At 38.5% G+C, this 24,147-nt stretch overlaps 1 protein-coding gene across 1 annotated transcript in view; it reads left to right on the forward strand.

The window, feature by feature from the left end:
• Positions 1-14,694: 14,694 nt before the first annotated feature.
• The window catches only part of thsd7aa (thrombospondin, type I, domain containing 7Aa), a 126,176-nt gene continuing 116,723 nt past the window's right edge, over positions 14,695-24,147 (forward strand). The window contains exon 1 of the mRNA XM_016674785.1: positions 14,695-15,137. Coding sequence (XP_016530271.1) covers positions 14,984-15,137 — 154 coding nt within the window. The 5' untranslated portion in view covers positions 14,695-14,983. The remainder of the gene's footprint in view (positions 15,138-24,147) is intronic.

The following is a 24,147-nucleotide window of genomic DNA, read 5'->3' on the forward strand; positions in this document are numbered from 1 at the left end:
TGTGTGTTAGAATCATGGCAGCAAACCAGCAAAACGCAAAGAACTTTTCACAGTTTTTCTCCCCAAACTAACAGAATGAGTTGAGTAAAGCTATTGGATGCAGGTAAAGTTAGCTAAAGGATGACTAGCTAGCACCTTAAGCTTAACATGTAGCCTGTAGGCTACCGATGTTGTTGTCTACGACCAGCTACGTACATTCATTTTGCCCCCCAAAAAGTTGATTCCCCCACCTCCCCCTCCCAACACACGTCGTTCAACCAGACAGCTATTTGTAATCCGTAGGGGTCCCCAGAAAATGTTTGGAAACCACTGGGGGGGCCCAGGAGAAAACGTTTGGGAACTACTGGACTAGGTCATCAAATCACTACGTTGCCAGTAGGAATTTTTAATGTCCAGCAGGTGTCAGTATTCAGTGACACAGTATTGAGACAGAATCGACACAGTTTTGCCATGGGTGGAAATGATACACGACGCCTCATCTACCCATCACTACTAGGTAGCATTCTTCTTCATTTAACTGCTTACTCTCTCAGGGTTTAAGGTAGATATTCAAAATAAAAACAACACATGTAGTTAGTTCATTCAAATATGTACATATATACATATGTCAGAAAATGGATGGATGCATCCATTTTCTGACACGCTTATCCCTTATGGGGTCATGAAGGTGCTGGTATTTATCTCCAGTAGTCAACGGGTGAGAGGCGGGGTCACCCTGAACAGGTCGCCAGCCCATCGCAGGGCATATACAGATGTATAAAAACTTATGAATTGTGGATCACTTCAAAAGCTTACTGAGTTTAGACAAGTAGAATGAAGTAGAATTAACTGTCAGGCATCTGAAGAAAAAGTTTCTTATGACAGGTTCAGAGTCATAAACTATGTATGATTTGAAGAACTCAGTAGCAACCTCTGTTGGATAAAACATAACTTCTGCTTAATCTGATACTATGATGAAAGCCTTGAGTAAAAGTTTTGGTCAGAGGGTAAAATGTGTGCATATGTGTGATGTTTTCCATCTGAAACAAGCAGAGGTTTGATTTTGAATGGCCTTTCAGTGTTTTCTTTCCTGATCAGAGCTCTCACTGTCTTCTTTCTGATTCTCTTGAACACTTCAGCATTCAGTGCTCTCTGTGTCTCACCCATGTCACATGATTGTACTGTCACCACTGACCCTTTTATCCTCAAACTCACCAATAGTTTGCTTTTTTTCTTACTAAGTGAAAAGAGAACCAGTGTTTCAGGGCATTGTTCCCTTTCAGGATTAGAAAATTTGCAACCTATTCATTTTTAAGCAGCAGAGAAACATCAAAATATGATAATCAAAGTCACACACTGATATTGATATAACATATCATTACTGTTTTAGCTATCTTTCAAGCGTTGTGCTTGTCAGAGAATGCAACACAGGAGGGGAGCACAATGACTCATCGGATGAATGGTTTGCTGTTGACTTGTTCTTATTTTGTTAGAAGTGTTTTTGGTGAGAAGGAGAGATGACCATGTCCAAATTTATTAAAGCAGGGAAGTTTAGGTTCACCAACTCAAGCTAATAGTTACATGGGAGTAAGCAGAGGTTTATGCACTTGGAAAAAAAAAGTAGTGAAACAGAAAAGATTTTTACCTCTTCTGAGTTTGAAGTGGAGGCATACAATAAAAATTCAGATGTCGTATTCAAGAAGTTTGATGATGACTTTATGCTGAGAGGAAACAAGTTTCTTCTGTTTTCAACTTTCTGCAGTGAGAAAAATGAATCTGTGGTGAAGTAAATTTAACATAACTGAATCTGTGAAATCAACAATAAAAATTTAAGTTAGTATCTTCACACAAATATATGTAGCATTGAGGTCAAAAATATTTGTTCAAGATACAAGTTTTTTTTTAAAGAAAGTGAATCTTTTAAGTACTAAGAGTCTGTCTTTTTAAGTTCATCCACACAACAAAAAACAATCTTGCTATTTTTACTGTGTTTCATTCGGTGTTTCAAACACCAAATATTACCCATGAGACATCAGAGTTCCCAAGCAAAAGCAGACCAGCTGTGATTTGAAGTAGAGGCAATTTTGAGTTAGCAGTAGTCATTAAGGTGGAAATAAGTGAAAATAAATACTTTAAACAAAGAACAATCTTTTCTGATAAACAGAAATCAATTATGCAAATAGTTGCCTTAATGTTTTTAAGTAGATAGGCTGGAATATTTTTACTAGTGTGCAGAGCAAGGAGAGGCAAATAAGGACTCTGCTTGACTTACCAACTGCACTGTAAAATCTAATAAAAAAATGATGCTAACTCATTTGCCAAAAAAAATTAATCAAAGTAAGCTTAAGATTAGTGAGTAAGTAAACTTAATTTATTTTAAGTAAAAAAGTACTAAATCAAGTAGTACAATTAACAAAAAAAATTCACATAACTTATTTGTCATGCTTCGTGTTAACTTAATTTTCAATGTGTGTGGGGTACTTGATACAAATGTAACCTCGTATAGAATTGAATACTTACAACTTACTCATTCTTCAAGTTCACGTAAATTAAACAAACCAATTTTCTTCATTTAGTCCTTGTCCTTCCTTTTTTTCACTTCTTTTTTTATTAAGGTTTGGCTCTGGAGGCCTTTATTTGACAGACTGGAAAGTGGTTAATGAGAGAGAGGGAAGACATACAGTGAAGGCCCTCAGGCTGGGACTTGAACCTGTGACAGCCATGTCAACAACTAAGGCCTCCATACATGGGTTGTGTTTTACTGCCACCACAGCACCGCTCAATCCCACTTCACTGAATTACTAAATTACTGAATTACTCAAATATTTGAAATACATAATTTATCCAAAAAATATTGTGTCTGATATAATATACATGTCTTCCACCTCTCTCATTACACACTTTCTCATTACACACTCTCAAATAAAGGCCATTACACCCAATAAAACCTTTATAAAAACAAAGAAGTGGGAGAGGACAAGGACTCAAGCAAGAAAATTGGCTTGTTTAATTTACCGTATTTTCCGGACTATAAGCCGCTACTTTTTTCCTAAGCTGTGAACCATATAGCTTATAGCCCGGTGCGGCTTATATGTGGATTTTTCTTCAACAACCAGGGGGCTCTTTAGCAAGAAGTGAATCATTGGAAGTCAAAATTGGAAATAAAAGAAAGCGTCCATTAAAACGGAATTAGGTTTTAATAGGGAATTGAAATCAATGTTGTTGATCGGTTAAATAGCATTGAGGGGAAAAATAAGATTTTTCGTTTTTTAAATAATAATTATGAGAATTTGAGGTATAGATATTAGAAATTAGTAGTGCAACAATAATGGATACAAGCCGTTGAAATCTAAAGAAGAAGCAGAAGAAGAAGAAAGCACCTATTTTCCCTCCTTGTTATCTTGATCTTAGCCTCTAACCGTCTTTTCCATGGTGGATATTGGGTCACATGATTGCTCTTATAGCCAAGCATCTCAAGGATCATTAGTTCAGCTCATTAGTTTCTGTTATGGTGTTGGTAGGGATCGTTCTCAATGCTGCATTCACATCTTCAATTAGACTTTCTGATGGTACTTCACTCAGCCGCTGTAGTTGGCGGCGGCTGCTGCCTCGTTCAGCTTTGATGGTTCGTTCATTACTGGGGCTACATACCCAGTCTCTGGGCGGGTAGTTGTAGTTAACTCCCCACTGTCCTGACATCCAGGCTCCTCCCCCTTGCCGTAGCATTTGTGTTGTATCTCGTCAATCTCAAGTTGTGATAGCAATTGTTGTTTACGGATGTTGGAACACTGAGCTACTAGTTGTTTAACAGTCATTCTAGACTGGGGATGTCGAACTAACCATTTTTCCCATAGTCTTTGCATGTAGCCCCTCTGGCTAGGGTTACTTGAGTAGTAGCATTTCAACAGATCTTCTGTCTTGTTCCAGTAGCCCATTTGTCATCAAGGTGCTCTGGTTCTCCAGCACCTGACGTAGACCTGGTTTGGCCAGGCGACGTCTGAGCTGGCATGTTATGCATATCAATGTCTCTCATGGTATGAGGCAGGCTATATAGCTCCAAGGTCTTGCCTAAGGACCCACACTGCATAGCTCAATTTCACTGTTGTAACTTTTTGCCCCAGCCTGGATTCGAACCCGGGTCTCGCTGTTGGACCTGATGAAACACGTAGATACAAACTGATCAAAGCTACACAAAAGCCATACAAATATTATAAGAAATAGTCTTAGTTGCTGTATACTCCTGGTGAGTGTAATCTGAACTGAATTTATTACATTTTGTAGGTGCAATGTTCACTCATCTGTGCCAGCAGTGTGGATACAGCTAACTCAGTGTGAATCGGCTGCCCCCTATAGAAGTTAACTTTTTGGTAACACTTTATTTGAAGGGGGTTGAATAAGACTGTCATGACACTTTCATAAACATGACATAACACATGTCATGAACATGAATAAGTCTTCATGAATATTTATGACTGTTGTGATAAAGCGTCATTCGGTAAATTATGACACTTTTAACACAAAGTTGACATTATTCAAAATGTCTTTGTTATGACAACTTGACATTAACCAAGAAATAATTACTGTTTAAACTTTACCTTTAATAACATAAAGTTACCTAATTTTTAAAGTGCAATCAATAATACTTTTATAACAAATTTATATCAGTAATGCTTTCTTGGTTAATGTCAAGTTGTCATAACAAAGACATTTTGAATAATGTCAACTTTGTATTAAAAATATCATAATTTACCGAATGACGCTTTATGACAACAGTCATAACTATTCATGAAGACTTATTGATATTCATGACAGGTGTTATGTCATGTTTATGACAGTGTCATGTCAGTCTTATTCAACCCCCTTCAAATAAAGTGTTACCAACTTTTTTATGTGCCAGCTTTGTGTTACTGTTAAAAATAGATCCTATTTTTAGTAGAAGTTTTGTGTGTTTCTGTTAGTTTCCCCACCCAATTAATGTATTTTGTTCTTATGACATGCTGTACAATATTTCATTCTTGTTGCTGGGTAAATTAACAGGACTTTTATAATCCTATTGAAAAATTTTGTTTCACACTTTAAATAGGGAAGGTTGTTGACCCGATTTTGACTTGGGCTTCTTTCACTGCACATACTCAGTGAGTCTCTGGAGTGATACAATGTCAGACTTGAACTACTTCCTTTGCCTGACCTGGATTCTTACTGTAAAGTCCAGTGGGTAAATAAAACATAAAATCCTTCAGATTGCAATGGCCCATATATAACAAGAGCAGTTTGTTTCTAAATTCTGTATTTCCTGTACTGCTACTAATCTGACTCAATTATAAACAAGGCAAAAATAAATAAATAAATAAATAAATAAATAAATAATACATTTTTTATTTGTAGTAAATTCAGGGATGCTTGCAAATATACTGCTTTAATTTAACAGTTTCCTGAAGTGTAATTCTGTTCCCACAATACAACTTGTGTGAATGATCTTGACATTAAACAGACTGGATTGGATTTAATCCTGAGCCCATTGCAATGCGTATCCTTTACAGCGTCTTTGCGCTCTGGTAGTGAGTCAGGTGATACATAGCTTACCAACAATCCTTATTTTGATTTTGGAATTCAATGTTTGTAGATACTACAAGACATTTTTAATACAACAGAATGATAGATAAAACTGGCATGTGTTATGTTTTTTTTCTGAGAGACTTCACCAGACAGACAGTTGTCGAGCCCAGGGGTAGCAACCATGAAAACCACATATTGCGCACTTTGCCAAATCTGTAACCCTGTGAAGTGAAATGATTCGGCATTGAACACGTGATACAAGTAAAGCAGCATGACAGGCAGTGAGAATGATTACACTAGACCTGGAAGTTCTTGTCTCTGGGAAGGAATGCAGTTGAAAGCCTCCCATTGGTAGAGCCCTGCAGATGCTGGGGGGTCGCAGGGAGTGCAGCAGGGGGTTCATGGAGTGGGGGATGGGGAGACATGGGGTAGCAGAAGCATGAGTAAAAGATGGAAACCAATCTGTATGTTCCCTCAGAACCTCGTTTTAGCTTTTGTTCTATCGAGTTAAATTAATACAACTGGTTTTAAGTTATTTTCTATGGTCTCCACAGGTCCATTTTCCTCTGTATTCCACAGAACAGCACAATGGCGTTTCAGCTCAGGTTGTTGCAGGTGTTTTTTAACACTTCCATAGCCTGGAGAGAAATCATGCAGTGTTTTTCTCTGTTTCATTCATAAGAATATTATGTGCAAACTATTTGAGAAAGCAAACATACCTTGACAGAGACATACTGTATCATTCTGAAATATTGATGGCTTTAAAAGTACTGACCATTAGGCATAAATTACCACTGCTCACTTTACACAAATGTCTTTAAAAATGCTGGAATTTAAAAAAAAAAATAAAATAAAAATTAACTTCTGACATATACTATGTTTGTTACAGTTGATACAATTGGCAATTTTTAAGTGGAGCTATAACAGCTGATGGAAAAAGCAAAACACCAACAAAAAAATAAAAGAAATGATATGGGAGCAGGTGATTGGGGGAGAAATAGCCTACAGTTTCAGCTGATCAAGCAGAATACAAAGGAGGCACTTTACCTTAGAAATTAAGGATTTAGATTTTTTTTAATATGGTTGCTTCTATATCATTTCTCACTTAGTCATCTTTATATACATTTTATACTGTTTTTGTCATTTTTAATCAAAATATCATTATTTAGATTGTATGTGTTACGACCCGGCTCGGCCAGGGGAAAGGGAAGTAACATTAAAGAAACCTAGATGTTGAGGTTTAACAACTTAGAGGTTTATTGTTTGGGTTTTGACAAAAATAAAAAGGTAAAAATTGACAATAATCAAAATGTAGGGACTTACAACAAAATGTACTAAATAAAACAAAAATCCACAAAACAATCAGAGTTGTAAACCAAAGATCTTAACCAAACAAAAATGGACTTAAAGTCCAGGATAAACAAAACAAACTACAAATCTCTAACAGAGATACAAAGGTCCCCCACAGGGACAAGATAAGTTACACAAGCTAACAAAGCAAGTTTACAGCAGTAAGCAAACACCCAACAAAGTGGCAGGCTGTCTGAACAAAGAAACAGCCACGCCTTCTCCTTGGAAGTCCTTGGTTTTAAAAGGGAGGCCTCAACAGCGATTGGTGGAGCCGGCAATTGATGACCCAATCACGGTAGGCCTCAGGGTGTGGCACAGGACAAGCAGGGCAGCACCCACTTCCAGGTGAAGTCAGTCTGATTAGCCACTGCAAAAAACCCAAATAAACACAGAAAAGACCACTGGCCGTAACAGTATGAAACTGTCATTGTAACATTGTTACTGTTGCTCTTTCCTTTTATAGGAAGAGAACCATGTAAACAGCAAAAAATAAGTAAATAATCTCATTTAGGAGAACAAAAGGAAGAAGTGTCTGAACTTTAAAAGACCCTAAAAAGATAAAATCAATGTTGTTTAATACCAAACTGTAAAAATTCAAGGTTTTTCAGAGGATTTGTGTAATGAGAGAAAATAACTTTGATGATGACAGAGGTTGAAGTGTAGGTCAGATTCTGTAAAAGTCTTTTCAACACTGCAGATCTGATCTGATAACCTGAACAGTCATATATTGGACCACCCGACTTCCAATGTTGACAGAATATTTAGACATATTTCACGAAACTGACAATCAAGGGTATGACCCTGAGGTGACCTTAACATACTCTATAAAATCTATTACATAAACAAGTTATGAATATGCATTTCATAATTTAACATAGTGATTAAATGCATATTTAAATGAATATTTAATCAGTATGTTAAAAAGTAAAATATAAGTACATCATTAATACCAGGTAACCACTGTATTCTTTAGAAGAAATTATGCAAGATTGTACACTTAGTCATCACAGAATTGATAAACAAAGAATTGCCGACAACCATGTTTAGTGCCTTGTGTTCTAGAATAACCCTAATTTTAAAGACAAAGAATAGAAAAAGGTTATTTTTTTTTGCACATTGTTACTGTAAGGCGGTGGGAGTGTAATCAAAATCGACAGTGTTGCTTTGATTTTTTCATGCATGTTTTAGAAATCCTTGAATCTCCTGTTGAGGCAGCTAACCAGATCNATCTATTTTCACTTATATCTTTATATTTCCTCCAATCAGCATCTTTAAACCTCCATCTTCCTTGACTGTTTACCTGTTCTTTTTCCGTATCTATCTCAACTTCAGTAAATATTGGATAATGATCACTGCCTATTGTACTATTTTTATTTATTTTCCATTTACAACTATCTGCCATACCTTGCGATACTAGAGTGAGATCAATGGCAGATTCCTTACCACTAATCATATCCAACCGAGTTCCTTCCCCATTATTTAATACTACCAATTCTTTTTCCTCAATTATTCCTTCTAAAATTCCCCCGTTATAATCATCTTGTGTTCTAGAATAACCCTAATTTTAAAGACAAAGAATAGAAAAAGGTTATTTTTGCACATTGTTACTGTAAGGAGGTGGGAGTGTAATCAAAATCGACAGTGTTGCTTTGATTTTTTCATGCATGTTTTAGAAATCCTTGAATCTCCTGTTGAGGCAGCTAACCAGATCTGTGACCTCATGGTGGCTGATGGATGCTGCAGCAGCTGTAGGACTGAGGGATCTTGTCAAGGTGGAGGAGTTCTATTAAGACCTTTTTAGTCTGTGGGACTCTGGAAGCAGCAAATTGGTACTAGCAGTCTAAGTGGAATGTGTCTCGGGTGGTCTCTGGGGCAAAAACTTGGACGTGGAAGTAGTTGAGAGAGGCCATGTAGAACAACTTTCATATGGTTTTGAGGAGATAGTGGGGATGGTGTGCTGCTGACCTTGACTTGGGAAATCCTGGAGTGGTGTGGAGGATATCACCCAGTGAGGAAGAGAAATCTGGGGACTTGAGTTAAGCAAAGGTGATTAAAAAGCTTCTTATTGGCAAGGCCCAGAGTATTTGAAATTTTCCTTAAGGCTTTGCATGTTGTGGGTTGTATTGATAGAAATACCTCTGCAACATTGGCTGGACATAGCAGGCAGTTCCCCCTATTTAAAAGGGGGGCTACAAGGTATGTTCCAATGAAAGGGGGGTCACAATCTTAAAATTCAAGATAGTGGAGTCTCAGACTTAGGGGGAACAGTGCAATTTTCATGCTGGACCAGCTCCATGCCCTTAGCAGGATCCTTTGTCCAATCAGTTTACATGTATTGTCTGGACTGGAAGAAGGTGTTTGACCGTGTCCGTCAGAGGGAACTGTGGGGGTTAATTTGGGAGTAAGGGGAACCAGGACACTTGATACAGGCTGTTAAGTCTCTGAACAATTGTTTCAGAGCTTGGTCTGCATTGCTAGCACTAAGTCTTCTTTCTGGTTATAATTGAACTCCACGAAGGTTTCCCTTTGTCACTGATTCTGTTCACCTGGACAGGATTTCTAAGGATAGCTATGGTGTTGAAGGGATCTGGTGTCATGATTTGTGTATTATTAAAGGTGAGAATACAAGTACCCATGAGGAACACCAGGAGGGCGGCCTGGAGGCACACTGGAGCCACGAGGACAACCACGAGTGCCGACAGACTGCACGGGTAAGTTTTTCGCTGGTTCGGTCTCAGGCATGCTAGTCACTGGTGCAGGTTCCTGAAGGGTAGGCCAGATGGAGGCTAGGCTTGGACGGAGTACTGGGGAGCTTGGACACAGCACTGGGGAAAGCAGGAGGCCCACTTACTGTAGCTGGAGGCCCAATTACTGGGGCTGGAGCTGCTGGAGCTGCTCTCAGTGGACTCTGAGACTTTAACAGGGCCTCAGAGTCCCTGAAGAAGATGGAGACGAGGAGGCTGTGGGTGTGGTGGATTGTTTCTTGTGAATGAACGAATCATAGAGTTCAAAAACTATTTCTAACATGAATGAGTAATTTTTAAACTGATCAAAATGTTAAAATTCCTCCTTTGAAACTAAGTTAAGAAACAAGGGACAGATGGGGGCAATCGTGGGGAAGACATGACAACACAGAAACCAATTAACACAGAGAAAACCAAAATCCTCACACCAGTTTGGTGGCTTCACTATTGGGTCTCTGCTTTTTGCAGATGATGTGGTTCTATTGACTTCATTTTTTTTTTCCTTTACTCATGTCTTAGCATTCCATGCATACAATATGAGGAAGCTTACTACCTCCATGTGCCAGTTTAGATATTGGTCTACAATATATCAGTTACATGACTCATTTTGTGAAGTCTTGCCCCAAATGGAGGAATTTGCATATCTCAGGGTCTTTTTCACAAGTGATGGAAAAACAGAGTGAAAATTGACAGGCAGATTGAAACAGCATCTGGAGTGATGCAAGCACTGTACTGGTTGATCTGTGGTGGAGACCAGAGAGCTGCCCCAAAAGGTGAAGCTGTTGATATGCTGGTCAATCTGCGGCACATTTCTGCCTTCAGGTCACAACCTCTGGCTAGTGGCCAAAAGAACAAGACAGTGGACACAAGCAGACAAAATTAGTTTCCTCCGCAAGGTGTCTGGGCTACCTTTCTATCTATCTCTCTCTGTCTGTCTGTCTGTTGAGTAGTTGTTTTTCAAATAAAATTTTTTTTCATATTTTTATGTGTATAGGTACAACTAAACAATTACAGTATTGTGAAAAAGTTTTCTGTCACTAATTTCAGAAAGTGAAAGTCTTCACATTGATTTATTGTATACAGTGAAATATTTCAGGCCTTTATTTCTTCAAATTAAGCCTGAGCAATGATAGTGCTGCCATTTTAAGAGACATCTCTGGCAACTTTGAAAATCCCCTCCACATTGACCTTACTTTATCGTAGAAGCATGAATATTGGTACACTGGGTGCCAGAGAGTTCTATAGAACCCATGCTCTACATCAAGAAGAAAGTTGACCGTCTTGGATTGAAGTTCCGATTTTGACCCAATTTGGGTGTTTGTAGGCTCTGCATTTGATCGAAATCCTCCTTCAGAGTTTGATCAATCAGTTTCAACCTTGGCTGGTTTGCTCATAAGGCATCGCTGAATAAACATCATCAAAATGGTGAGTTTTTGATAAATCATTGTACCCTTACTGCTTGCAGCTTTAATTTTAAATATTATGACTTAAAGATAATAAAAATAAGTTTCAGTGTCTCTGGAAATTTTAATCGTACATAACATCAATAAAAAAGAACATTTTAAATATAAATGTCAGGCTTCTGAAAAGTATGTTCATTTGGCGCTATAAACTGGATGAAATTTAATTGAATTATATGAACTCAAATACCAGATCCAGATAGCAGAATAGAATAGAATAGAATGAATTTTATTATCATTTTACAAGTGTACAATGAAATTAAAAGCCCCTTTTCCGGTGCAGACATATACATTAAAAAGAAGTGCACGTAAAATGTATATATACAAAAATTTACCAAATTTAAAAATACAGAATAAATATATAAATAAATATAAAATATATATAAATATTGCACAGAGGTAGTGTTGTTGCACAGTGTAAATATTGCACAGTAAATATCACAAGTGGTTACAGTGTAGGTAGGTACCAGGGGAAGGTGGGGGGGAGGGGAATAAGTCAGTGCATGTGTGAATTTAGGATTGTTACAGCTTTTGGGAAGAAACTGTTTTTGAATCTGTTTGTCCTTGTCCTAACAAACTAGACACGAGTGACACGCTAAACAAACCCCCACCAATCCCCCAACATATACACCAGTTAAGGTTATAGCCCAAGTCTGTAACTTCAAATTACAGCTCATAATCGCCTCCCATAGACAGACAGTGTAGGCATATCATACATTTTCTGACTCTTTAGAGTCTGTTGAGTATTTTAGTCGTTAACTCTTGTGTCCCTGATGTCCCTGGATACCACTGGGATGAAAAAAACGTATCTAGTTTGATCAAAAGGTGTGGAAAAATGTGTATTATTTTTGGTTTGTTGTGACCTCTAATGACCCCTGTGTTGGTCAGAGAAACTCAAAACATGGCTTAAATGAAAGCCAAGAGTGTCCCCTTTAAAATGATACCAAATATTGCATTATAGACCTTTGACAAATGCCCATACCATGACCGTAAACCAGAGATACACCAGTCTCAAAAAACAGAATTTATCCAAAGGAGTCGTTTACTTCATGGGATGATAACTATGACTCAGCTACCATTTCGGAAGGGCTATCATACCAAAATATTAACTAGAGATATGCATCTTTTCAAGAAATATTGACAGACTTTGCCACCCTGAAATGGACAAAAAAAATGGTCTGGCCCATGGACTATAAAGCACCTTTTGCTTCCACTTAGCTTTTTATGAATATGTGTAACAGGGCGGCCGTTTGCGGTTGGATTTTACGGTGCAGAAGATTACGAGAGGTAGAGTCAGGTGGAAACAGTAGTTGGTTTATTCTCCTCACAGCATCAACACACACTCAATAACAATCCATCCCCCACACAGGTGAAACTACAGGCTTAAATAGTCTCAGCTGTGTTGGACCCAACCACCTCTAATTCACAGGGGGATCTCACTTAAATCTCCACCTATTTAAATAAAATACACTTTATTAAATATAAACATTTAAATTTACTTTTTATAAATATTTTATATTTTATCTTACACCAAATGAAACACCACAAAAAACCCATAAACAATTATCTCCCCACACTTTTCAATGGCCTCTCCCGGAACCTATAAATGGTGTCTGGACCCCCAGGGTAGTATTTGTCCAAACACCCTGGAGAGGACACAGAAAAGAGGTGAGTCACTCAATATCAGCACTCCACACCTAACAGATTATGCACAAACATTTGCTCAATTTTACCCACCAGTAGCTCATTGCTCTGAGTAACAGTAATCCTCCCTCCACAGGCAACCACCTCACTTTCCAATGAGGAGCAGCTGTGCAAAGCCCAGAACAAAAGGCTACATGCTAATTACTAAAATATTCAATAAATACAATTAAAACTTCTCATGTGCAAATTATTTATGTGCAAATCTCTGCTTAAAGTGCAGTGCTAAATAAAGTGCTTGTTAATAAAGTGCAAAAAGTGCTTTTAAAGTGCTATACAGTGACTTAAATAAAAATAGACCCAGTAATTAAGCTCTCTTCATTACAATATGCTTGGCTATTCATGAAAAGCCAAGCATATTGGCTTTTTATGATTGTTCCTTGAGAGGCTGAACAACCAGCCTCTCAAGGAATGATAACTTTGGCTTATGAAGGGTGTCATTGAATGTCTTCTGGACATCTGTCCAATTAGCAGTCTTACCTGAGGCTCAGGAAACATTTGAGGTGTTTTGGGATAATTCAATTTTTAGGATTTGACATCAAGTGTTTTCAATATTTACCTTTTTCTTAATATTTACATATTCTGAGACAATGAATTTTGGCTTTGCATTAAGCCATGATGGTCTAATTTACAAGAAATGAAGGCTTGACATATGTACCTCTGTGTGATGAGTCTATATGTGAGTTTCACTTTCTGTAATGAGTAATAATAAAACCTTTTTCAAGAAAGTTGAAATTATGTTCTATTCTATTCTATTCTATTCTATTCTATTCTATTCTATTCTATTCTATTCTATTCTCCTTGTACTTTGATTCATTCATTGATTCATTTGATTCTTACTTTTGGGATTCATCTGCAAATTTTATGTTCAGATTTTCCTTATGTTAAAAACAACTAACCAAGCACACAACCCTGTTCAATATGACAAAGTTGAAAATGTTTTCCAGTGGGGATTGACTGTAATCTAGAGACAAAAAGCAATGTTTAGGCAAAACTGAGAATAATGGTACTTATCTTGCAGATGAGGTTGATCTACAGGACTCTGGCATAGTTATTATTATTGTCCAGATGGATGAATACTTTTTGCAGAATTGATTATATTGGACCGTCTATGGAGCAGCTGGTGTTATCACACCAACAAACAGTACAAACCCAACAGTGTAAAGAGGCTGGATGAGATTTGTGATCTAACAAGCCACTCATAGCACTTCAGAGTTATAGAGGCCAATGGTGCCGGGGACTAGCTCTTCAGGAAGGGCATGACATGATTTATTTTTCTGCTACCGGTATGATTCTGAAAGTTTTAAAAAGTACAGAGAGGTAAGGGAGAAATTAATGTTTCAGTTGTCATCTGCTAATGTTTTCTTCCAATAATTTAGCCGCATCCTGGGGTATGGACTTGAAGCTTTTTGCTGGTCGATCCTTTTTAAAGTTTTAAAATGTCAACCAAGTTGATGAAAAAACTTGGGAGAAGCAAATTTTTGCCTTTGATGCAAAACATCCTGAACAGTTGCTCAACCTTTTACGAAAAGAAGCATTCATCCTAAATGAAGTGTTTTTCACTACATATTGCTACTTTATGTGAAAAGCATTTAAAATGTCATCTGCAAACAGGAACATTTGCCACAGCAGTGTTAAACTCTATATGAAGCTTTGCGTTTTGGGAATCTTGACAGTAGTAAAAATGTAAAAATATGAGAAAAAATTTTTAAGATTTGTTTAAGATGCAATCTATCTTTATTTCTGTCTTTCATTCTCAAACAAATCCCTTCCTACACCTTAGCTTGCCGAACAGCTTCACTGGGTCTATTGAAAGGGCATGAGAGACAAGGGAGAGAGGGAGGGATGAGAGGATGGGCATGTGTGTATGTGTCTGTGTGCAGGAGAGAGAGAACGACAGAGAGGGAGATGCTGCATCAGCCCGGCATGCAGCAGCAGTAGCAGGCTGTGCTTTGGGATCCATTGTTCCATGTTTTTCCACAGCCGGAGCGTATTCCTTCCCATTCAAACACCAGGGCAGAACAAGCAAAGAGAAGGACAGAAACATTAAGGGATCTCAGCTTTGTCTGGCCAGGATTATTTCTATTTGGGAACATTGTTGTGGACAAAGGAGGAACCACACTTCAGCTCTTTGCTGTTGTCCAGGCTTGCAATTGACTGCATTAGGAAGTACGAGCTGGCAGCGTGGTGGCCATGGGGCTGCCTGGCGGAGCTCGACTTGTGCTGGGGGTTTTAAAACAACCAGCGTGCCTCTTCATCTGGAGGTCATCGCTGCTCTTTTTCTCCATGTGGGCACTTGATGCACAAACCACTGTAGAAACTAAACCCTTATACATCTGGCAAACAGGTATGCCCCTTTTTCTTTTATCACCTTCTGGAAATGGGAATTCCCAGTTCTTTGATGAATGTCCCATCTGCTACCCTGTTTTAATGATGTGACAATGCTAAAATGTTTGTGCATAGCAAAGTGAAATGAAGGAGATTCTCTGTGTTCTTGTACAATTCACTTCATTACAGGCAATTAATTGATCCTGCACTTTGTAGCATTACTTCTGTGGATAAACTGTACCTTCATTTACAGCTGAAGTTTACTGCTGAATGTGGGAAAAGGTAATGCACTGGAGCCATCTTGTTGTAATTTAATGTGTTAACATATTTACTGCAGTCTCAGAAGGGAATGTCTCTTGACCCCCAAATGGCTGGTGAAGGTGTCAGTTGTGCTTCTTACTCTTTGGTTCTGCCTTCGTTTGAATGAATCCAGGCAGCTGGGACTCCTCAGCTGCCTTATGCTTCTTTTTGACTCATTTATCACAGTCTTTTGTGTTAATAAGAAATTGTTCATGCACAATAGGGGCGTGTGGCTCTTTTCTAGGTAGGTTAAGAGAGTGTAACCTATAACACAAACAGTCCATTGGATTTTATTGTTGAACAGGCAGAAGTTTTATATTTGTTAAAATCATTTCTATTCAGTTAATTTATAAATCACCTTGACATAAACTGTAATGTTTATGGTAATGTAAGTTCGGAGCTTCCCACTGAAGGCAGTAGAATACGAGAGTCTTTCTGCTTGTGGTGTTTTGGGTGGTGCCGGCTGAGTCTCATTCAGTGTGAGAGAGCAGCACATGGTCAGGAGGACAATACTGATGCATGGTCCAGTGATCAGAGTGAATGAGGAGGCAGAGGGGAGGAGGCCAGAGGGACAATCATGGGAGCAGGAGTGAGGGTATGGATCTATTGATCTATTGGGATTGAAGTGCTCTTTTGGTGCAGCTGGAGATCAATGTTCTCTTTCTGTAGTGTTTAATCTTCTACTTTCTCTTCATCTTTGTATGAGTTTCACTGGGGTTCTGTTATCCAATCTCCTCCCCCCAAGCCCCCCCAAAAAAACAACTAAGAATGGGCTGATCAATCGAAATGGTCCAGGAAGTGCCTGTCAACCTATGGGATCAATGATAACTTTCTTCCATATTAAATCTACAGCTCTGGCTTGTTTTAAAAAGCAGTAAAATGAACGTGTGGATTTACTCTGAGATGCTTCTGCTATCAATATAAATATAATTATTCTCAACTTTTAGCATACTTTACATCAGTTACTAATGTATTTTATTTTGCTTTATAAGTTTAATGTTGAAAATATTTATATCTTTGGGACAAGCCCAGTATTCAGCCAGTGGCCCACTGTCCTCTTTTAAGCTTGTGCTGTTGGTCTAAGACGATACCACCCATAATTCTACAACACTTGTGAAAAATACTTTTTATTCCAATCAGTTAATCAAAATTCAAAGCCTTTGTTGTCCTCATACATGTACACAAGGAAAGTAGAACAACTGCCACTGAACAGTGGCACAATCAGTAAGATTCTGAAGCAACTGTCAAGAAAAATCAACCAAGTACGACAAAGCATAGTTTCCTGATTTTACTGATGTCATGGTGATGATTTAAATATTATGAAGCTATTGTTTCAGATACTGAATTAGAATTTTATGTGCTCTTCTGTTGACATTTCACTATCAGTATTCAGGTAGAAAAGCAGTTATTTAGATTTCTGCTAAATGCGAATCCTACCAGGGACAAAGGTGTTGAAATCATTTGCTCTACCTTTGCAGGTTCCAAAGCCAGCATTTCAATATTAGAAGTTTAATGTAATTTTAAATAAAAAAACAAAAATCTTTCACAAAGCAGAGAAAAGGAAATAATGTGATTAGTATTCAATAAAATAATCAACTGATAACATTTTGTTTTTGATAACATATGATTATTTCTGTTACGGTCATCGCATTTGTTGTATTTATTGTTCACACCCGGTAGAAGGAAAAGCCTCTCCTGGTATTATGTGCTCTACCTCCCACTGTGTTAAAGCAGGGGAAGAGATTAGGGATCGAGAAACCAGAGCAGATTGGCCAGACAAAGTTAACCTAGATACAGTATAGACATGTTTATATGTTTCCTCTTGCTTTACTGCATTGGCTCTTAGCTTACCGATGGCTGCTTGGTTGACTGTCAGAAGAGAGCAGCAGCAGCATTATTCAGAACAGCAGTGAAGCATTTTGGAAAGCATGTGTATTTTTGTCATATTTAAGTCTCAGATCACTTTTACTTTGACACAATGTAATGTAGATTTTGTTGTCCAAAATATCCCACAGGATTAATTTGGTGCTTTCTTGTAGTGTAAATCCTAGTTCACATGACAGGATTTTTATGCTGATTTTGTCCCGATTTTGCTTTTTGACAATCTTAGAACACATTCTATGATTGCTGCTTTAGATCATCGTAAGCGATAATTCTACCATGTGTGGTGTGATAAGACTGATCGGGTCCGGTTGTATGGAGATAAAACAGTCTCAATATTCACAAATGCAGAGAACAAGATTCACAATTGTGCTAGCATAGCTCTGTAGCATAGCTCACTCACTTAAGTCGCTAGCTTGTGTTGATTGTTGCACAATTAAATCATCCATCCATTTTCTTACACCCTTATCCCATTGGGGTCAGGAAGAGTGCTGGTGCCTATCTCCAACTGTCAAAGGGCAAGAGATGGGGTACACCACGGACAGGTCGCCAGTCCACCACAGTTAAATTAAATCAACTAATATTAAGAATCAGAACAATGGAACATGTAGCTAAATATGTTAAGATAAGTAGTTAAGTTACCCCTTTGCTGTCACAGACAAAAGCAAGGTTGCGTTAACTGTCCTTCCTCATGGCTATAGCGCTGTTGGAATGGGTTAATGTGATTGGTTACCCCAACATGGGGCCTGGTCATATGATTGGATGAAACAAGGAAGCTATCTGATTAGTTGCCTATTATTCCCTGTAAAAAAACAAACAAACAAACAAAAAAAGCCATTTGTGGATTGAGTCGTCATGGGAGTCTCAAAATTCACACACAAGTGTAGCGCAACTCACAGGGCAGAAGAAGCTTGTAAATCAAATATATTTTTGTTTGCATCAAAAATGCAAGTGTGAATCTTGTCCTGTGCATTCATGAATATTGAGATGTTTTAGCTCCACAGAGAACTGTCTAGTTGATATTTGGAAACAGCGTGAATGTATTCAACATTTTGCGCAAGGAATAACAGAAATGACAAGGAGTGACTATGTGACAGGATAGTGTGAGGCAGAAAATCTGTGAAACAAATCAAGCTCCTCTGCTTCTCCCAGTGGTGGAATTGGCATCTGGAGGAATACACCACTCCCAGTCAAAAACAACCAGAGCAAGGAGGAGCATCAACTCATGTATATGCTGCTCAATGTGCTCATGCTAACTAGCCTTAGAATTCACCATAGGCTTTGTTCTGGGGAACTAGCTGTGGCGTAGCACAGAGCAAGGGGGTGTATGTGAGCCACAAATACACAAACATGATTAACAGCGGTATGACCTTCCTCATTGGCTAAAATGAAGCAGAATGCTATTCATCCCGAAAAAGAATGTACATTCTATTGCCTCCCTGTCAATTGGTAGGTTACAGGACCGCCATATGAACAGGTCAGTAAATAAATTAAGCCGTGCAGCTCATACAGAGCGCTGTATGAGCTCATAGGACTGATCTGGGCTATAAGATCAGTCCTTATAGCCCAGAGACTCGGCAAAGGAGAGGCTACACTGAACATCAGACCACAGTTCACAGTAGCGACAACTGTTAATACAAACGTCTGACATAAAAACTGCCATACTATCCCTAGGTCAGCTAGCAGTAGTGATCTGATATTACAGATTTCCATTCCGCTCCAATTCTGAGATCTAATGCTGATACTTTGTGCAAAAACACTTAATTTGCCTGTTAAATCTAAAAAAAAAGTGTTGTACTTGAAATCTTGACTTCATAAAAAGAACACACATCACTTTAATGTATTCATTTAAAACTCAGAAGTACATTGACTTAGCAGCCCCATAGCTAGGCTATTTTAGTAACAGCAGAAAATCACACAAAACTGTGAAAATGTTGCAAACTAGAAAAAGTATTGAAGTAATTACCCTACTAAGATAAATCCTTGTTTAATCATTAAGAACTTCTATAAAATGAAAGCTGAAGTAGCTCCATGTGTGACTTCTTCTATGATCTGCCATTGTATCTAGATGTGTAAGTGACTGAGCAGCAGTACGCTGCGCTTGGACATTACGTCCTTACGCATTATACACTTACCAGGTGGAAGAAAAAATAGTTCCCATCAACCCTGTCTCATTTAGGCAAGATCTCAATAATTACTTTCTAATGTGTTCCTTTTAAGATACATTGTTTAAAATGACTGAAGTGTTGCAAGTATTGATACTTGGATTTGAGAATTGATCTTAAAGCATAAAAGTCTGGTATCAGAAGTAGCAAAGAAGGAAATTGAGATATACTTTCAATCTGCACATCACTACTTAGCAGCAGAAGGAGGCAGCATCAGGCCAGGTAGAGACACGCTTTTGTTAGTGTTACTATTTATACTGCTACAGATATGAAGATCAATTAAGTTGCACTGTAAACCAAGTAATGACCAACTTTCCAATCAGAAATAGGTGCACTCTACTGGTGAAGGTTGTGCATTTCTCTATCTATTTATGATTTATTTGATGGTAAAATAGATATATTTTTTTAATAAAAACTGTCAGATAAAAAGCACGGACATTGTTTGTTGCTTCAAAATATTGTTAAATTGCTCCCATTGTTCTTTATCAGCCACCTTGTACCCATCACCTCTGTGGTCAGCGCACAGTGTGTGGATTGACCAGAACAACAAGCATCTCCACAGAGTAAACCAAAGCAGTGACCAATGGAATTAGGAGGATCTGTTCCTCTGTCCAGTAACCTGCAGAAAGAGCACACAGAGGCTGTTGGGGTCAAATAAATCCCACTACCCTTCTCTCTTTCACAACCACACATAAAATACGTGTGTTTCACTATAACTGTAATCTCTCCCCATGTTTCTGCCAAACCTAGCTTGTGTACCTATAGTCTTAAGAATTGTATTTTTTCCAATGGACACATGATATGTTACCCACATCTACGGTTCCTGATGACATTAGTTAGTATGGTTCCCGCTATGACTAAAACAGGAATACATTCTTATAAAAAATATAAACATTCAAATACCATCGCTTTCAAAGACAATCTGCCTGTCTGTTCACAAGGTTCAGGGGAAGAGCAAAGAACTCAGCATTCTTCAGTGCCAAAGCTGACTGATTCAATCTGCACCTCACCTATATGTACATACTTCTATGTAGGTGAAGTAGGGTGAAGTACTTTAGATTTATTTTCATAGTAAGGCAAAGCGCCACATCTTCACAAACTAAGATTATTTTTCACACCTGTACACACATAATAATAATGCAGCTAAAACTGTGTAAAACTTATATAGTTCATACAAAAAGATCAAGCTTCTGTTTGTTGCGTTTTTTTTTCCATGTTTCATGACATTTCATATATTTCTAGTTGTTTCTGTTGAGTGTATAAATGAAGTGTAGGCTTAGATGGAAATGTGTGGGTCAAAATTAACACAGGTTTACAATTAATGGAGCCACATTTAAATGACATTCAAAGCAAGGTGGGTTTTTGTAGGAGAAAAATCTGTTTTCCTCTCTGTTTCCAGCTATGCGTGTAGATTATTTTAAAGCCGTTGTCTTTTTAAACACCTTGCTGCTCCTTCAGCAGCATAGCTGGGGGTTGTACTATTAAAGTTAATGGAGGCAGGTGAAATTGTTTGTTTACACTAAGCTTCATCAGGTGCCAAATTGCAGCCATTATTCTGTATGGGTCTGAAGAGCCTTAGTTTAAGTGTTGTATTCTGCCTGGTGGGTTGCTCCACAGGAGAATGTGTGTGTATGTGTGCACACACAGGGCACAAACACTCAAACACACAGGTGCTGGTACCCACCACGACTCCACCAAACTCAACATGATACCTTTGTCTCTCTTCTCTGGCTGCCATCCCTAATCTCAATTAACATATTCCCATTTCTCCTCTTGCTTATTTGACAAATAAAATAACATTTTCAATTCAGCAGTCTTTTTTTATCTGAGCATGCTTACAAAAGCAGTGATACTGCAATTCATCTTGCACCAACATCTTTAGTATTTTATGCTGCTTCTTCTGTGTTACCCTCTATGCTCCTCAGTCTAACAGCCAGAGAAACACCGTTTAGCTTAACACAAACACACACAACAATAGGCTTTGTGCTGAATGTGTGTGTGTGTGTGTGTGTGTGTGTGTGTGTGTGGTGCGCCTCATTACTCCTAGTGAGCAGGCTGACAGTGGGGGAGGAGTGCTGCTGTCAGTATCCCACCTGCAGGCGTTAGACATGGAGAGGCTCAGTAATTATGCACAAGTGGAGCTTGTTCGATCCAGATACAACTCCACTGCACTGCCACCAACACGTCTGTCAGCAGAGCAGGCCAGTCAGCCCAGAAGACTTTCATAAAGTCATCTTCAAATGTACTTAGATGACTGGAAACTCTTAAAAAGAGTAGACTGTAGAATTCAGCTGTTTTCCCTGTCAATAGTTCACAGATGCACATGAACTCCGCTCATGCCCCAAGACTTTTATGGTCCAAGACCAAGTCAAGATCAAGACCGGCGCCTCGTACAATAAAATTTGAAATATGATCAAAACTGCTTCTTAAACTGATCTGAAAGACCCACAGTCTCATAAGAACACCCAGATAATATCTGAAATAAATTTAACCAATATCATTATCAATTCAAACTCTTAATTCTGCTTTGTTTCCATCTCTGTGCCACAATCCATGGAGGTCTTGTGCCATCCCTAAAAATATAACGCCCTGGGCAGTTGCCCATATCGCCCATGTCAGAAACCACCACTGTCTGCTACATTAAACATAGCAATTAAGTCAATGCCTTAACGGTAAACTATAAACTCAACTATGAACACTGACCAAGGAGCAAGAAGCAAGAAGTAAAGTAACCAAGTACAAGGCACGCTCCCTCCCTCCCGCTGCATGTAGCCAGGCAGCACAGTGCAGTAATGTCTGCCACCATGACAGGTGACAAAAACAAAGAGCAAAGAGCATGCTCTGTGTGCTCTTCCATTCTTGTGTTTTATTTATTTGCTAATTCAATGTATATAATTAAATAAAATAATAATAGCTGCTGCAGTGTATGCAGAGCATTACAAGAACAAAGAACGGCTCTCTGTGAAGATCCAGTCCTATTGTTCTTAGTAAAGAGCCATTCACAAGAATCGGATCGTTTGTGAATGTCATATCACTGTATTGCAGACTTTGGTCACAGCATTGTCCCATATATGTGACATGTCAGTCAACAACTCCGCACAATAATTCAGCGCAGTGAATGACAACATTTTTTTCATAGCAAATGCAATTTGTCCCTATACAGCAGGGGTGTCCAAAGTCAGTACTTGAGGGCCGGCATCCTGCATGTTTTAGTTCTCTCTGGTTTAACGCACCTGGATCAAATAATGGCTCATTAGAAGGTCTAAGAGGAACATTGACATGCTGAAAAGGTTGTTACTACCACCAGGGAGAGAACTAAAACATGCAGAATGCTGGCCCTCGAGGTCCGACTTTGGACACCACTGCTGTACAGCTAGCTTTGCTAACATCACGTCCAAAAAGCTCATCTTTCTTTGAGCTTCCTCTAAGTGGTGGTAAAAGTTGAACATAGTCCAACTTTTGGACTATGTTTCACTGTTTGTGAAAGCAAAGTGCTGCTGAATTTACATGTCGCTATATCCTACCATTTACAGCGAGATTCTACTACCAACGATTAGACAAACATCTTCTGTGGCTCAGAGAAAACCACTGCACACTGTGTTGGAGTGCCATGTGAGAGTGAAAGGGGGAGGCGATGTGTGACAGTAGTAACAGAAACACATAATTAGTATTATTGCTTGGATTTTAATCGGTATGTTTTGCATCTAGTGAAAAAAAAAGATGTTAGCAAATAAACTGGAAAATATGCTGGCAATTTAGTGATATTTCCGCAGTTGTGGTCTTGACCGGTCTTGAAATAAAATACCGAGTCCTCAACGCCTGAGACTGAGACCATAGATAAGTGGTCTCAAGACCAAGACCGATCTCGAGTACTGTAACACTACAACAAGCTACATATATTTATCAAGTATCTTGGCACATTTACATTTGCATTGTACTCAGCAAGTACATTTTACTATAAAGATTTTATGTGTCCTTTTCTGAGTAGAGTTCATTTAAGCCAGGGGTGTCCAAAGTCGGTCCTCGAGGGCCGGCATCCTACATGTTTTAGTTCTCTCCTTGGTGGTAATAACAACTTTCTCAACAAGTCAATGTTCTTCTTAGGCTTCTAACAAGCCATCATTTGATCCAGGTGCGTTACACCAGGGAGAGAACTAAAACACATAGGATGCCGGCCCTCGAGGACCAACTTTGGACACCCCTGATTTAAGCTATAGAGTTGTCACTGTTTTCTCAGGATTAGGAGGATCTGTAATTTAGTGTGACCTACATGGCCGATTTGTTAGGATAGTCTACTTTGCTTGAAGGCTGGTTGTGAGTCAGTCATATAATTTATTTACCATAATTTTGTTTTTTGATTATTCCTAAGAATCTTGTAACATGCATCCTTGTTTTGAGTTGATGTTATTCTCCTCAGGTGAACATTATTAAACCATGTGCTGTCTGCACCAGACAGCACATGGCTGTTGATTTCAAATAGGTATAGATTCAGGTGATGTTCAAGCTGTGCCTGGGATAAATTTTACACTACTGAGGCAAGCAGCAGCTCCATATGCTAAGGTGCCATTTTTTTCAACTGGAGCACTTGCTCCCGAAAATGTCTATTTAATCCTGGGTTCATGAGAGAGTATGGATAGTAAAGAGAGGCTAATTTTTCAGCATCACTGTGAGTCCAAGTACACA

This window comes from Poecilia formosa, unplaced genomic scaffold (genome assembly GCF_000485575.1).
Source record: "Poecilia formosa unplaced genomic scaffold, Poecilia_formosa-5.1.2 Scaffold101, whole genome shotgun sequence".
NCBI classification, from domain to species: Eukaryota; Metazoa; Chordata; class Actinopteri; order Cyprinodontiformes; family Poeciliidae; genus Poecilia; species Poecilia formosa.